General features: G+C 41.8%; 2 protein-coding genes across 3 annotated transcripts in view; one reads left to right on the forward strand and one right to left on the reverse strand.

The window, feature by feature from the left end:
* The first annotated feature begins 893 nt into the window (after positions 1–893).
* Positions 894–6,492, forward strand: LOC122767907 (twist-related protein 2-like). The gene is made up of 2 exons (XM_044023478.1): positions 894–2,053; positions 6,390–6,492. Exon 1 carries the CDS (start codon positions 1,189–1,191, stop codon positions 1,759–1,761), a length of 573 nt encoding a protein of 190 aa, XP_043879413.1. The 5' UTR covers positions 894–1,188; the 3' UTR covers positions 1,762–2,053; positions 6,390–6,492.
* Positions 6,493–7,588: 1,096 nt separating this feature from the next.
* The window catches only part of LOC122767906 (histone deacetylase 7-like), a 53,998-nt gene continuing 47,129 nt past the window's right edge, over positions 7,589–14,457 (reverse strand). For both annotated transcript variants that reach the window (XM_044023476.1, XM_044023477.1), the window contains exons 22-25: positions 14,309–14,442; positions 14,130–14,214; positions 11,604–11,751; positions 7,589–10,368 (exon numbers count right to left, since the gene is read on the reverse strand). In XM_044023476.1, coding sequence (XP_043879411.1) covers positions 10,326–10,368; positions 11,604–11,751; positions 14,130–14,214; positions 14,309–14,442 — 410 coding nt within the window. In that variant the 3' untranslated portion in view covers positions 7,589–10,325. The remainder of the gene's footprint in view (positions 10,369–11,603; positions 11,752–14,129; positions 14,215–14,308; positions 14,443–14,457) is intronic.

The raw sequence follows: 14,457 nt of genomic DNA on the forward strand, positions 1-14,457 counted from the left end.
CACACACACCAGTTCCCTCAGTCATATCTGATAGTTTTGCTTGACAAGAAAAACACAAAACAGAGTAACACAGTGAAGCTTTTAATGCTACGAACGGACACACGCACTGGTCAGGTGTCAACAGGTTTGATTGATTCAGCTCTCACAAAGTCACTTTTGGACAAACAGATTTATGGACAATCCTTTTATTTATTTATTTACCAGCTGTCATGGAAAAAATTGATCCTTTATGCCATTTATAAACATAAGTTCCACATCATAAAGCGCATTATTTTAACCCATAAATCCTCCCGTAGTCTTAATCCACTGTGTTTTCAATGACTTGGGTCCGTGTTGTCAGCGCAGCAAAGACCGTGGCCGATAAAATTTGGAGAGAACTCGTGCTTGTTCGTATGCTGGAGTAGAAATGTGAAAAAGATTTAGCACCGCATCACTCCATCATTACAGTGTGAATTACGACTTTTATGCGGCACGTTTCTTGTAAAAAGAGCGGTTTTAGGAATGTGTACTCATTAAAATACCATATAGGTATAGTCATATAAATATAACATTAAAGTAGTATTTTAACATTAAAGCTAAAGCTTTCGGTTTCTAATGATTTCTGTCCTGACAATGAATTGACAAACAAGAATGCAGACACAGGGCTGCATGTGGACTGACGCTCCAGCCCAAATCTGGAACCCATAAAGCTTCAGACATCTCTGCAACATTAGACACCGCAGTTCTTATTGGCTGAGAGCACCACTTACCCCCTTACCCCATCACCCGCCCAGCAAACATTCACTTCCTGCTTTCCTGCCTTCCTCGGGACGGACCTCGCCCTCTGGAAGTTCGATGAGCCAATGAGAAGTGCCCGCAGGCGCTGGCTTAGCGTTAGGTATAAAAGAGGTGGAGGTGGACCTGCCTGTCAGATGGTTTGTTGTTATACTGTCTGCCAGGGCTGAGAGGAGAATGTGAAAGTGACAAAGCTATCAAGATAACCAGGAAACAGGACCGCCACAGCCACGTCCAATCAGATGGAGCTTCAGCAGCCGTAACTTTGTTTGACGGAGGGAAAGACTTTAGCTGCAAACGCTTGTCAAGCTCAGGTTTGTTGAAGCCATCTGCAGAACAGAGGCAGCGGAAAAGAGAGCCGTGCTGTGTGTTGTTTTTGCAGTGGAGACGTGAAAGTCTTTGGTGGAAGATACAATGAGAGAAGAGGTTTCCTGCACCAACTCCCCTGAAGGAGGACTGGGGGCCAGCGAAGAGGAACTGGAGAGAGGATCGAAGAAGGGTCTCCAAGCAGGAAACCGAAAGCGTTCCCCGTTTCCCAAGAAGGACAGTCTCGGTCAGGCAGAGGAGAGCAGCACCGGCAGCCCCACCAGCCTGCTGCCTGCCGGGCCGAAGAGGGTGAAGAAAAGCCCCACGACAGTCGTGTCACTGGCCTCCACGTCGCTGGGCCCCAGGCCGGATCAGCCCTTTGAGGACCTCCACTCTCAACGTGTCATAGCCAATGTGCGGGAACGTCAACGCACTCAGTCCCTGAACGACGCCTTCGCCTCTCTACGCAAGATCATCCCCACGCTACCTTCAGACAAGCTGAGCAAGATCCAGATCTTGAAGCTGGCGTCACGCTACATCGACTTCCTCTACCAGGTGCTGCAGAGTGACGAGATGGACGCCAAGCTGGCCAGCTGCAACTACCTGGCCCACGAAAGACTCAGCTACGCTTTCTCCGTCTGGAGGATGGAAGGGGCCTGGGCCATGTCCACCAGCCACTAGAACCCCCTCAATTATTTCTCCTAAATCCTCTCGTGTCCTCATCTCCGTCCCACCACCTCTGTCTGTGTTTGCGCCCATTTCCTGACCCCTGAACTTCTGAATTCATGCCTTTTTTTTGGTGCAATCTCAGTCCCTTTTATCTCAAAACCTTTTGCATATGTTTCTCATCCTGCTCCGTCTCCTAAAGCTCCTCACAGCTCAGCCTGTTCTTCTGCAATGTTTCCACTCTTCTCCTCTTGTCAGTCCCACAGTTTAGTCCAGTGCAACCAGACGCTCCACTGCAGCCCCTCAGGTATGGACACAACATGCAAACACAGAGACACTGAACACGCACACAACACGCTACAAACATGTACACGCTGCTCTGTGTCCCATGTCACCGGTGCATGGACACGTCTCATCCAAACTGCTATTTATTCAGAAGAAGTTTGGAATAGTAATAAAACAACATTCTCATTCGACATCAAACGTACTGCTAAGCTGTTTGAAAAGAGAAAAAAATAAACTAAAATAAAAACAACAAAAATGAATTAAAACGTTAGATTTAGTACATTTTCTTACAAATAAATGACACTGCGTTAAAAGCACAAACAATTGCATAAAACATGTTCAGCATTTAGATTTAGATATTTTATTGTGAAAAATGCATCTCACCGTTATATAATATAATAAAATAATAATAATAAAAACTAAAGATCTAATTGTTTGTTTTACTTTTAAGAAAACAAAATCATGATCCACTTACGTAAACCTTTAATTTCTCTGCAAATATGACAAGAATTGTGGTCTTTAGTATTTGGAAACATTTTTAATAAAAAAATACAAGTGTCTGAGTTAATTAAGTCATTTAAAAAAAAGATAATTTATCTAAATGCAACAGGATCAGTCCATATAAACATTACAAAAAAAAAGTGAAATGTATTTTTTACAAATAGATTTTGTCAAACATTATGAATGTTATGTTGTTCACGCAGAAATTTTCTGAGTAACAAAAGTTTTATGATAAAATATCTTTTTTAAAAAATGTAAAAATGATATATATATATACATATACATATGAAAATAATTAGTTTTGTCACTTTTGTAGAATGGTTCACGGAAAATAAACTAATACAATTTATTTAATTTAAAACCAGGGGATTAAAACTAAAGATTCAGTAAAGAGTTTGTAAATTATAATGAAAATAAACACACCCAGTTTATGAGCCAATGTCTCTGCTAATATCCATCTATCTATCTATCTATATATATGTACATATATGTGTGTATATATATATATATATATATATATATATATATATATATATATATATATGTGTGTGTGTGTATATACATGTGAGTATTTACTTTTTATAGTAACAAACATCTGTGTCTCCAAACCACATGAACTCCTCGACTGACAAAGACTGAAGCCAGGGCCGCGATAAATAACCCCCCAAAAACAAGACTCTCCCGTTATTAAGTGAAATGAATAACAGCACATTACCCTGGTAATCCACACTGGCCTTCATGGTCCCGTGTGTTTGACAGAGCTCTGATGCATTTATGACAAATGTTTTTTCTGGAGGACTGACTCCACACAGAGGGTCTGGCTTTTTTCAGACACCAGATTTGTGCACAGGTACAGCATGAAAGGAGGGAAGGAAAGAAGGAAAGAACGAAAGAGAGAAAGAAAGGGAGAGTGAAAAAAGAGAAAGAAGTGTACACACATCACCATCCACTGCCCCCTCTTTCTCTCTCTCTCTTTCCTTCTCTCTCTCTCTCCTCAGGATCTCGTATCGTGCAATCAGGCCCCGCCGGGGCCCAGACAAGCAGGAACCTTTAGATTGGAAACAGTTGTGTGGTATTAGGAAGGTGTGTGTACCAGGGTTGGGGTCAGGCACATGAGCCTGTCAGCGCATGTACATGTGCACTGGTGTGTGTGTGTGTGTGTGTGTGCATGTGTGTTTGTTCTGGGCTTTAATTACCGTGTGCTCGTGTGTGTATGTGAACACATCTGTAGATTAGTAAACAGGAATACGCTCACAGTTGTTGTTTCTGCGATTTTTATCTCATTCATCCGCTGGTTTTAGTTTCCTAAGACTTACAGGTTAGTGGAGAAAAAGGCACTCAGGGATTCTTTCAAAATAAAGCGACAACATGAGCGTTTAAATGCAGAGGTGACCAACGCTGTTGGGGGCCACCTTTTGTACTCGCATGCAGTTTCTTTAATTCAATATTCTTGTTGGCTTTAACATAGTTAAAAACAGAATTTACATTATGTAAATTATGAACTTTATTTTTGTAAGTTGCCTCCAGTTTCTACAGAGACACATGGAGCTGGAACCTGTCAGTGAAATGTCATTCATTTTTTTAAATAATACATTTAAGTATCTAACAAGTAATATCAATATGTATATTTTTTTATTAATGCATTATAAAACTTAAAGAAATATATACAAGTCAGGAAACCCTTGTACGTGCAGTCCTGATTTAAAGGTACAGTCTATACTATTTGTGTAAAATGATTTTTGGCAGAAACAAAAGAGCAGAAAATGATGCTTAATTATATTAAGTGCAAAGTCACGTCACAGTATTTATTGTTGTTTTCAATTCATTTTTAAATCAGGAAACGCTATTATGGAGGCCGCCATATTGGACCAGCATGTTTTTACAGTAGCCCACGGAGGACAAACTAAACATCTTTTGATGCTAATTGAAGGCTACAAAGTTTCAGAGGTGAGGGACATTCAGCTGCAACGCGAGACTTCAACAGTTCACGTTAAAGCGTGAAAAGTTTTTTTGTTGAACACACTGCACCTTTAACGGCCTAAGAAGCGAGTTGGAGTTGAAGTAGAACAAGGTGCAGAAAACTGTGCAGTGGATACACACTTTTAATCAGGTTATGGTAAACACACTGCACACACACACATCCATAGATGATTACACTGTGCAGGACACACACACACACACACTTTGAGCTGCCGGCCATGTGCACACTGCAGGTGTTCCACACTCGGTGTTATTATTAAACCTCCAGCGGCCTCTGCAGCCGACGTGGAGGATCCAGCCAGTGCTGCATGGGGATCGAAAGTCAAGGCCCCTGCACGTGGTGGAGTCGAGTGTCCTTGAACGCAGCGCGGTAGTTATTATCTCCCACTTTGACTGCTCTGCCTGTTGTCATCAACTCTGCAGGGGCAAAGAAACTCAAGGCCTGCCTGGTACGAACCTAAACATTCCGGAGGTTTTTTTTTTTTAGGGTTATTTACACGACGTGCAAACTATCGAGGAATTTTGCTTCTTTTAAAATCTTTTTAAACATTCTTTTTTTTGTACTTTTAATTCACCTGTAATTCTTGAGGCTGCAATTCATGAAATTGGACGTGAGGGAAATGAACTGGATAATTGTTTTATGTGACGCCAGGGAAAGTACAAGTGCACCTAATAAGTCGTACTCCCAGTGTAGAAGAAGTGTGGAACTTTCATGACGAGCGTTACTGAAGGACATGTGTGTGTCTGGCTCGTCATGGGACTGTCAGGAGGAGAGGATTGTTTTGTTTGAGTTGGAAAAAGAAACAACACAGTTCTCTCCCCTTCTGTTTACGCTACAATCAAAATGCCTGTCACTCTGCCGGAACCTCTGGCTCTGCCGTGTCTCTCTTACTGAGTGTGTGTGTTTTACAGTTTGGATGATGATGATCTGCTGGAAGTTCTTGTGCTCATATCAAGTCTCTGGCTCTCACTCTGGACTGATTTGGTACCAGATGTAAAGTCCTCTGCGGCTCATCTGCCATTTTTTTTTTTTTTTTCTAAAGCCTCATCCAGAAATTGTGGCTTCTGATATTCATCTTTTATTTTTGGAGAGTGTGAGTGTGAGTGCAGGTGGAAGGGTTTTTGCTGTGTGCATGTACAGTTTGTGTATGCGTTGGCTTTCGTCAAACAGCTGCAGGGACACAGCGCCATGAGGACGAGTCATTTCTGCTCTGACACGTAGGCAACAACAAAAAAAAAAACAGCGTCACGACTGAAGTGCATCAGGGTCTGTCAAACATTCACACAAATGCAAAAACAAAATAGACACATGAAATGTATTAGTGAATCAGAGTGAAATCCAAAGGCAGTCAGGGTGGACACTGCAGCGACCAGTTTTTATAAAAGCCCTTTTTAAGAAGAACACGGTGTCACAAAGTGTTGTACGCTCACATTAAATACAAGTATATGATGAAAAAGATGCCATTAATATAAGTAACAACTGTAAAAGCTAAGAAAAAGAGCTGCGTTATGAAATGACTGAATGTAAACATGGTGAACAAAATTAAAAACAAAACACAAATGAATGCAAAAGAAGACAGCTTTCCTTTTCAGTCCTTTAAAACAAAACAAAAAATAAAAAATGATGTCCGTCAGTCTGTACATCAGAGTCATGTGATGGACGCTGAACACCCAGCATGACCCTTGTGTCACAGACAGACAAAAAAAAAGCAGAAGAGAAAGAAATCCCATGTTTGTTTATTAAAACACAAGACGTCGAGATTAAAGAGATTAAAGAGATTAAAGAGCTGCTGGGATTTTGTGTCAGTTTGTCAGTTTGTCTTCACACTGGTCTCGTTGTCTGACTGCTAACGTATCTGTGTCTCTCATCTCTGCAGAATACCAACAAATGGAAACTTCTCATCACTCGTCGTAGAAATTTGCCCCTGCCTCGACATCCATCCCCTCCTTTTTTTTTCTTTCTTTCATTCTTTTATTTTTTTTAAAAAAAAAACAACAACATGTTTTTCCCTCTTTTCTTTCTGGACACATGCTCAACTCATGACCCCGAGGTGTATCCTTGACTGCAACACTTTTCGCCCGAGTGTTTCTGAAACACTGGCGGGGAGACGGGACAGTCCGAGTCAAGTTCTGAACATTTTGAATGACGACAAACAAGACAAACAAACAAAGAAAGAAACAAACAAACAAACAGCTGGCCTGCGGAGACAATGAAACAAAATGGCTGCTGGTTCGAGTGCCTTGGGTAACGCCGTGATTGCCATCGTTCACGAGGATGACTCACTGCTAGAGAAGACATTAGGATGACTAATGATAATGGCACAGTCATGGTTAGAGGGCGGTCACAGCCAATGAATGTTTACAGCTAAAATGCTAATAAGCTAATCGCTCTGGCTCTGGGAAAAAAAAGAAGAAGAAAAAAAAGAAGAAGAGCGCGAGGAATCTTCGCCTTTGTTGTCGTGCTGTAGTAACTGGATTGCTTGCCGTGTATTGTATGTGTGTGTGTGTGTGTGTGTGTGTGTGTCGGGGGGGGAGGTTGTGAATTTTTTTTGGTGTATGCACACTGTATTATTTCAAGCAGGCTTCTCATGCATTATACTTGGCTTTAATGAAAAATGTCCACGTGAAAATGACTTAACCACTAATCACAGCTCAGCCACTACTCAACGTCTGTTCGGTTTAACTTCAGTCTTTCTTTCTTTCTTTTTTTTTTGTTCCTGCGAGTGTGCAGCAGAAAGTTGTGTTATAGCGCGCAAACAAGTGTACGTCCGCTACTCCCTGCAGCTTCAATGGCGACTAGTTTCAATGAAGGATGTTAAAAAATGTGGCATAGTGATGACGCTGTAAAAGATTCTTCTATATCTATATCGTCTTAAGTACTGTTTGATCGTGCTTTGTTTTGTTTTTGTCCTTTTGCATTTTTCTTCTGATCCTCTTCGTTATGTCACTTCCTGTGGACAATAAATGTTTTTTGTTGCCATGTATGAGAGCGATACTGTGATCATGACGCACCATACGCGACATTAAACACACCTCACCACTTCAGACTGGAGGCAAAAAACTGATAATCGTCTTGTTCAAATCTATATAATTTACCTTTATTGAGGAGTTTTTTTGGAAACAAAAAAAATAGTAGAAAAGACAAAAGAGAGACAAACAAACACAATAAATCATTATGTACACTGTACAGAAAACAATCAGACAGGGCTACCTTCACTCAGGTAAGTCAGCATTGACACAAGGCACATGCGGATACTTTGGTCTTAAAGTATGAGGGGGAAGTGATTTTTTGTTTAAGATCAGATACAAAAATAATTTATTTAAGACGACACATAAGACATGAGCTACATCAGGTCTCCGTCTCCTCTGTGGGACCGCTCCGCTCGACGTGACGCGGAGATGAAACCGATTTTTCTGTCTTCCTGCGATACATTGTCACATTTTCATTAGATGAACAAATATTTGACAGTTACACACAGTTACACACACACACACACATCGCAACATAAGGAAAGAAACCATAAAAAAAAAAACATTGTACTTGAAAAAAAACCAAAAAACTATAGCACCATCACAATTGTGTTAGACACGCAAAGATCACTTCAAAGACGGAATATGAATGTGTAAATAAAAGCGGAGTAGGTTTTTCATCCTAAGAAATGAATTTGTTTATATAAATTCATCCTGTTCAACTGTTTGGATAAAAAAAGGAAACATTCACAAACTCTTCAAAAGGCTTTGAAGTTCTTTAAGCCATGCCAGTCCTTGAACGACGGCACATTGTTCTCATAAGCTTTGGTCGTGCCTAACCTGTGTCCAATTGCACAGTGGGGATATTCAACTATCAACATGTTTGGTCGTAGGAAGCTAAAACAGCGCTGACAATAAACAGAGCGATGCCACTATAATAAAACATTTTTAAAAAATGAGGGGGGCTGGTCACTTTATCCTTGTTGGAAAAAATAATACATGTATAAAAGGAATGGAGAAGATACAGCAGGAATGCTCATCCACAGGTAGAAACACTGGACCCTCCCCGTCCTGAGGGCAACGTACTGTAAGTGCACTTTGTGTGATTGTCATAAAAGAAAATGTGGCTTTGGATGTGTCACATTTCAAGATGTCAGACTCCAGACAGAGACGACGTGTGAGCGCTCTGCACTGAAGCGTCGTCTCTGCTGACGTGTGACTAATCTCTCCGCAGACATGAAGTTTCTCCCCCTGACCCTGATATTCCAGTGAAACACAAACTACAGTATGTCTATACGTTTGTATGTGAGATGCACTTGTGACACGTCTTCTCATGTCCGTCTGCCCGGGAGCAGCAGCAACAACAGCAACAGCAACAACAACAACAACAATAACAAACAACTGCAAGGACCTAAGATCTCGCTGCATGCGCTCGCCTGACAGACTGGGAAATAAAAGAAAACAGAAACAAAACAAAACAAAACAAAAAAAAAGAGTTAAGAAAATATGCGAACATATAAAACAATATGAAACATATGTAACTCAGACTTCGCTGTAGCTTCACTCTGGATTACTGGATTTCGTGGAAAAGAAGAAGAAGAAGAAGAAGGAGAAGAAAAAGTCATGCTGACGTTCAAAAAAATGTGTGCCATAGGTCAAATGAATGAATGATCAAATGAGATCAAAATATGAGGGAAAATGAGACGTCGGACTGCTGTCAATCGTCTCCGTTCTCGTGTCCAGTTCACATCGCACAACAGTACAGTGCAAACGCCTCTCCTTCATTTTGATCCTCGTGGTCAGATGTGGACGAGTGACATCTTCACAGTGGGACGCATTTTTTAAAGCTGCAGTGTGTAACTTTGCTGTCGACGTTATGATTCTGCTTTTGTTTGGTCTTCGAGACCAGAAGTGATATCACATGATGCGTGTGCCGCGTCCTTCATCTGGAAACAGGCTCTCTCTTTGTCAACTTGTCAAGCAATACTATCAGACCGGCTTGTGGGAGCGTTTGTGTGCATACAGCGGCGCTGCAGGGACGGGTGGAGACGAGACGCGTCTATGGACGTCAATTTTCAAATGGGAAGCCCACGTCCCATCTTTATAAACAGTGGGCGGTTATATTGTCGCTGTTGCCTCCGTCTGTCTTCACATAAATCAAATCACTTCCTGGGAATGTCGTCGTGTGACACAAAATCTAATCTCCACTACACTGAGAAACAAAGAGAGTTGTGTAAATGTAACTGACATTTGTTGGTATATAAAAGTTACGCACCACAGCTTTAAATGGAGATTCTTCTTCTTCTCACAATCGAGTCGTGCAGAGAAAACTCTTCCCGCTCTGGGTGACTGAAAGCCCAGGTGAAGGTTACAACAGTGTGTAGAGTCTTTTTTTTGGGGAATTGTTAACGAGGTGAACGCTCAAAGTCACAGAGCTGTGTGTGTTGTCGCTGCCAGCTCCAAATGCTACACGATTAAACATCCTTCATTAATCTGCCTCCGTCTGGACGTCTTCCTTTTTCAAGGTTCTCTTAGTTCAGTGTGCAACGTCTCCCTGAGGCAGAGCCTTTGTGGAGACTTGAGGAGAATATGAACGTTGTCCAGGAGTCGGTCTGTTCCTCAGTGTGTGTGTGTTTCTGAATCAGAGTTGTCAGACTTTTGCAGCCAGTAGTAAAAGCAGGTGGAGGAGTCTTTGTGAGGCGGTGGATACAGTGGTTGAACTGAGGAGGACATCTGGTTCCACTGATGGTCCAATGCATATCACTGTGTGTGTGTGTGTGTGTGTGTGTGTGTGTGTGTGTACGTTGAGGCTTGGTTGAAGGCAGCAGTTATGAGGCTTCTTCTCAGAGACAATCACTTTTCTTTGTCAGTTTTTCGGGCTGTTTCCTAAAATAACCAAGAGAAGAAAAAAAGTTTTAATGAAACCTGGCACATAAAAACACTATTGTGTATTTACTGCAGCAGGAAATATTCAATACGACCACAGGCATTTAATAAAAATGCTCAGGAAATAGGGCGGAAGTGGCAGTTGGCCACCAGGGGGAGACTCCACTGGTTGCAACGTCTTTCTGGGTGAATAACTTTTTGAATTTCTTATCCAAACAACGTCAAAGTGGGAGTTAGTCACCTGTCGAGTTTCTTTACTTTTAGTGCCTGATCACTCAAAGCTACTTTACACTTTGTCACTCACACATTCATACAGCACTCATTCATCTATGTGCAGCAGATTTTTTCGATCACACATGTCCCCATATGTGTGATAGATGTGATTAACTGCCAGATGTATGGAATATCTGTTGGTGCTGCATTCCGTGTGTGGGTGTATGTGGGGGACGCTGTGTGAGAGGGGGACCAAAGTGTCTTCTTTTATCAATATATATGTCGCATATCTACTGATATTATCGTCCATTTTTCAGTTCACAAGGATTTGATGTTTAAAAGCAAATGTAAATTATGTTCCCATTAGTGGAATATTAAAAAATAAAGCATGACACATATGAGTGGACGCCAGTGTGACTGACAGCTGTCAGTAGATGTCTGGTTGAACTTCTGGTTGTCATGGCACTGGTCAAATTATGAATCTGGAGGCTTCAAAATGTGACTTTGTTTAAACCTTCTGTTACCATGCTGACAGGATTTGGCAGGCGCACTTCTCATTACCATAACTCCTAGGGATGTTTGTGATATGTAGAAAATGACGATCTGTCCAGGGTGTGATCCAGACTTTCACCCTACGTCAGCTGTGATGGGAACACAGCACCCCACAGTGACCCTCATGTGGAGGATAAAGCAGTAGAAGATGAATGGACGGATGCCGGAAAGCAGAGAAACAGAGCTTTGTGCCCATATACTTCATACGTCATTAGCCCTCAGGACTTGTAACCGTGTAACAGACAAGTCACACATTTGTGACGTCAGCTTCTCAGCACCGTAATTCCTCTACGGTTGAATAAGATATTGAAAGTGAAAATTATCTTGGAAAAAGTTTTCATTGAAAATTTTTTGACAATTCTACAGCCATAAAATCAAAAATAAATCCAGGTGGCCTCAACATCATGACGGTCATAAGAGGGTTAAGAATGGTACATTTGTACATACACAGTTTATGAATGTGCCTTTACCTGTCAGACATGAGGGCTCCCATGGACAGCGAGGCGATGGCGCAGACAGCCTCGCTGTCCGAGTCTCGTCTCAGCCGCCGTCTCTGGGCCTGCAGGTAGGACAGGCCCACAGTGTTGGCCGAATCCTTCACACTCTGCCAGTATTCACCTGCAGGAAGCGAAGGGATGGAACAGAGGAAATAGGAGAGGGGAAGATTAATGGCCTCAGCCGTTGGTATTTCAGTGTTGTTTTCCTCCTGAATGGTTCCTTCAGGGAAAGTGTCTGCACTGCATTAATAAAAGAGCACTACTTGGTGTTTGATCCAGCAGTTGTAGCTGTTTGATGTGAATATGAGCATTGACTGTGGTATAAACAGCCCGCGGTCAGAAAATCCATGTCGATTATATCAGAAAACCTAAACTCAAAGTCAATCTCTTCTCTGCAGCTCTCGTGGCCCCGAGTCCCGTGACACACGGTGGAAGTAAAAAATCAATCAGTGTTTGCAAAATATGTTTGTCTATAAGCAGAGCATGTGTGTGTTCTGGCTGTGCATGCAACACGCATGTATTTCACCCGGGGACTAAATTATGGGCTTAACATTCTTGTGGCTTTGCAAATATTTTTAATTAATCTAATTTGGTTGGGATAACATTTGCGCGCAATCAGGAGGGGATGTTGCGAAGGTCGTGTGCCAGAGAAGTGTTTGAAGATAATTGGAGCCAGGGCGGACCGTGTGTGTGTGAGAGTGTGTGTGTGTGTGTGTGTGTGTGAGTGTGGTGGTCTGTGTGTGGGATGGCTGGAGGGAGGGATGGGAGACAGGGATGTAAAGGAGGAGAGATGACCAGGACTGATGAGGAGACAGTGGAGAGATTGCTAAGTGGAAAAATCAAAAGACTAAAACGGACGTGAATCGGAACGTGAAGGTGAAATTCTGCTCGACAGCTTGTGGAAACGGGGGGAGAAAAAAAATCACTTCTGTGAATTTCAGCTGATTAACCTCTAATTTTCCCACACTTAACAAATATTCAATTCAATTTGTTTTTGTCAAATCACAAATGTTTTGATGTGAAATACTGGCAGAAGATTCTTAGCTGGGACAAAAGCAACTGGTGCTTTTCTTTGATCTCGTCTTCAAATAAAAACGTCAGCCAATAACAACTGTGCTAATTCTAATTGTTTCATGAAAAAAAAAGGTTGATCTTATATGTAAAGGTACAGTGTGTAAAATGTAGCATTCATTTAGAATGATTGTTGAAGTCTCATGTTACTCTACACATGAAAACGTAAGGAAAAACTAAGTTTAAATCATTTATCTTCAATTTCTGCCAAATGAAAATCATAAGTCACCTAAATCTTAGACACTGGGCCTTGAAAAAGCCTTTTAACTAATTTCAATGCAGCTGAAGTTTTTACAGTGTCTTGACAGCAACTTTGCTGTGATGTGTGTCTGTTTCTTGTCAACTGTGACAAGTAGATATTAAAACTGTCGTGCAAAACTTTTAAACATAAACAAATGTCCATTCAAGACTCAAACTATTGTCAAATGTTGATTAAGTCGATCAGCTCCACACAACTCTCTGCTCTCTGTGTTTCTCAGCTCTGGTTAGATCTTGTGATGCCCGGCAACAGTCCCGCGCTGCACACAGGAAGTGATTTCAAAAAACTTCAGACGTTAATTCTTCTGCTCAAAAAAAAAACAAATGGTGGAATAAATGCTTCTCGTCTCCACCCGCCTCTGCGCTGCTGCTGTATACACACAAACGGTTGACCTTGGTTGACACCAAATTCAAGGACTTTCCAGGACCAATTCCCTATAATTCAAGGACTGAATGTGCTGACAAAGCCTAAGATGCCGCCTCGCCCATGGCGTCCACTTTTATTGATTTACACACTCTGCATCTGGTCAAGTAAATGTCCTTTGGATCTTGTGCAAGCCAGTCTTTGTAATCTTCATTGGAATTTGCATTTCCCAGGCATCGCATAATTTGCTGTGTCTCATTGTTTTGCATGGAATCTCATATCAACAATTCAACCACTTTCATGTTTATTGGGGCAAATTAGAAATTCACAAACTTTCAAGGATTTCAAGACTCTGTGGTAACCCAGTTTGAATTAAGAGACACTTGATGAATGAAGGTGAGAGTAAAGGAGAATTACAGGTTAGATAAAGAAAGCTTTTTTTGTTTTAGACTCAGTACAGCATGAAACTATTAAAGATGTCCAAGTGTATACACACACACACCAGCCACTTTATTAGGTACACAGTACAGCTAATGAAGTGGCAGGAGTGAGATCTTCTCACTTTGAGCCAGTTTCATTCTCATCTGACCTCTGTCATCAACAAGACAGCTTCACCCAGAGAACTGCTGCTCGCTAGATATTTTCTGTTTTTCGGACCATTCCCTGGAAACATGCCCTGCCCTGCCATGTGATTGACTGACTGGATATTTGCCTTAATGTAAAGGTTGAACACCTGTTGAACAGGTGTACCTAATTACAGTAAGTGGTCAGTCAGTATTTGTATTATGTTGAAGGTCTCTTCTCACCTTGAACCTGGATGACTCTCTGCAGTGATTGCACAGCGTTTTCACACGGCGTCTGGTCCAAGGTGGACTGGGACAGTGGCTCCACCTGGGACACAGACCAGAATACAGTGAGAGTTTAAAGGATTGAACGTACTGAATATATCAGTGAAGCTCAAACACACACACACGCACACACACACCTCATTGCCCAATAAGGCACTGACACAGGCTTCAGAGGCGTCACAGATGGCTTTGAGGTCGTGTCCCCCCTCCAGAGCCAGCACCACCCGACCTCCAGCCAATGACATGAGCTGACGGGTGAGGAAGCCGAAACCTGAAAACAGATACA

This window comes from Solea senegalensis, linkage group LG4 (genome assembly GCF_019176455.1).
Source record: "Solea senegalensis isolate Sse05_10M linkage group LG4, IFAPA_SoseM_1, whole genome shotgun sequence".
Classification (NCBI taxonomy): Eukaryota; Metazoa; Chordata; class Actinopteri; order Pleuronectiformes; family Soleidae; genus Solea; species Solea senegalensis.

Bases quoted from the DNA above. Each gene is read 5' to 3' on its own strand.
- LOC122767907 (XM_044023478.1), top strand. From the start codon at position 1,189: ATGAGAGAAGAGGTTTCCTGCACCAACTCCCCTGAAGGAGGACTGGGG.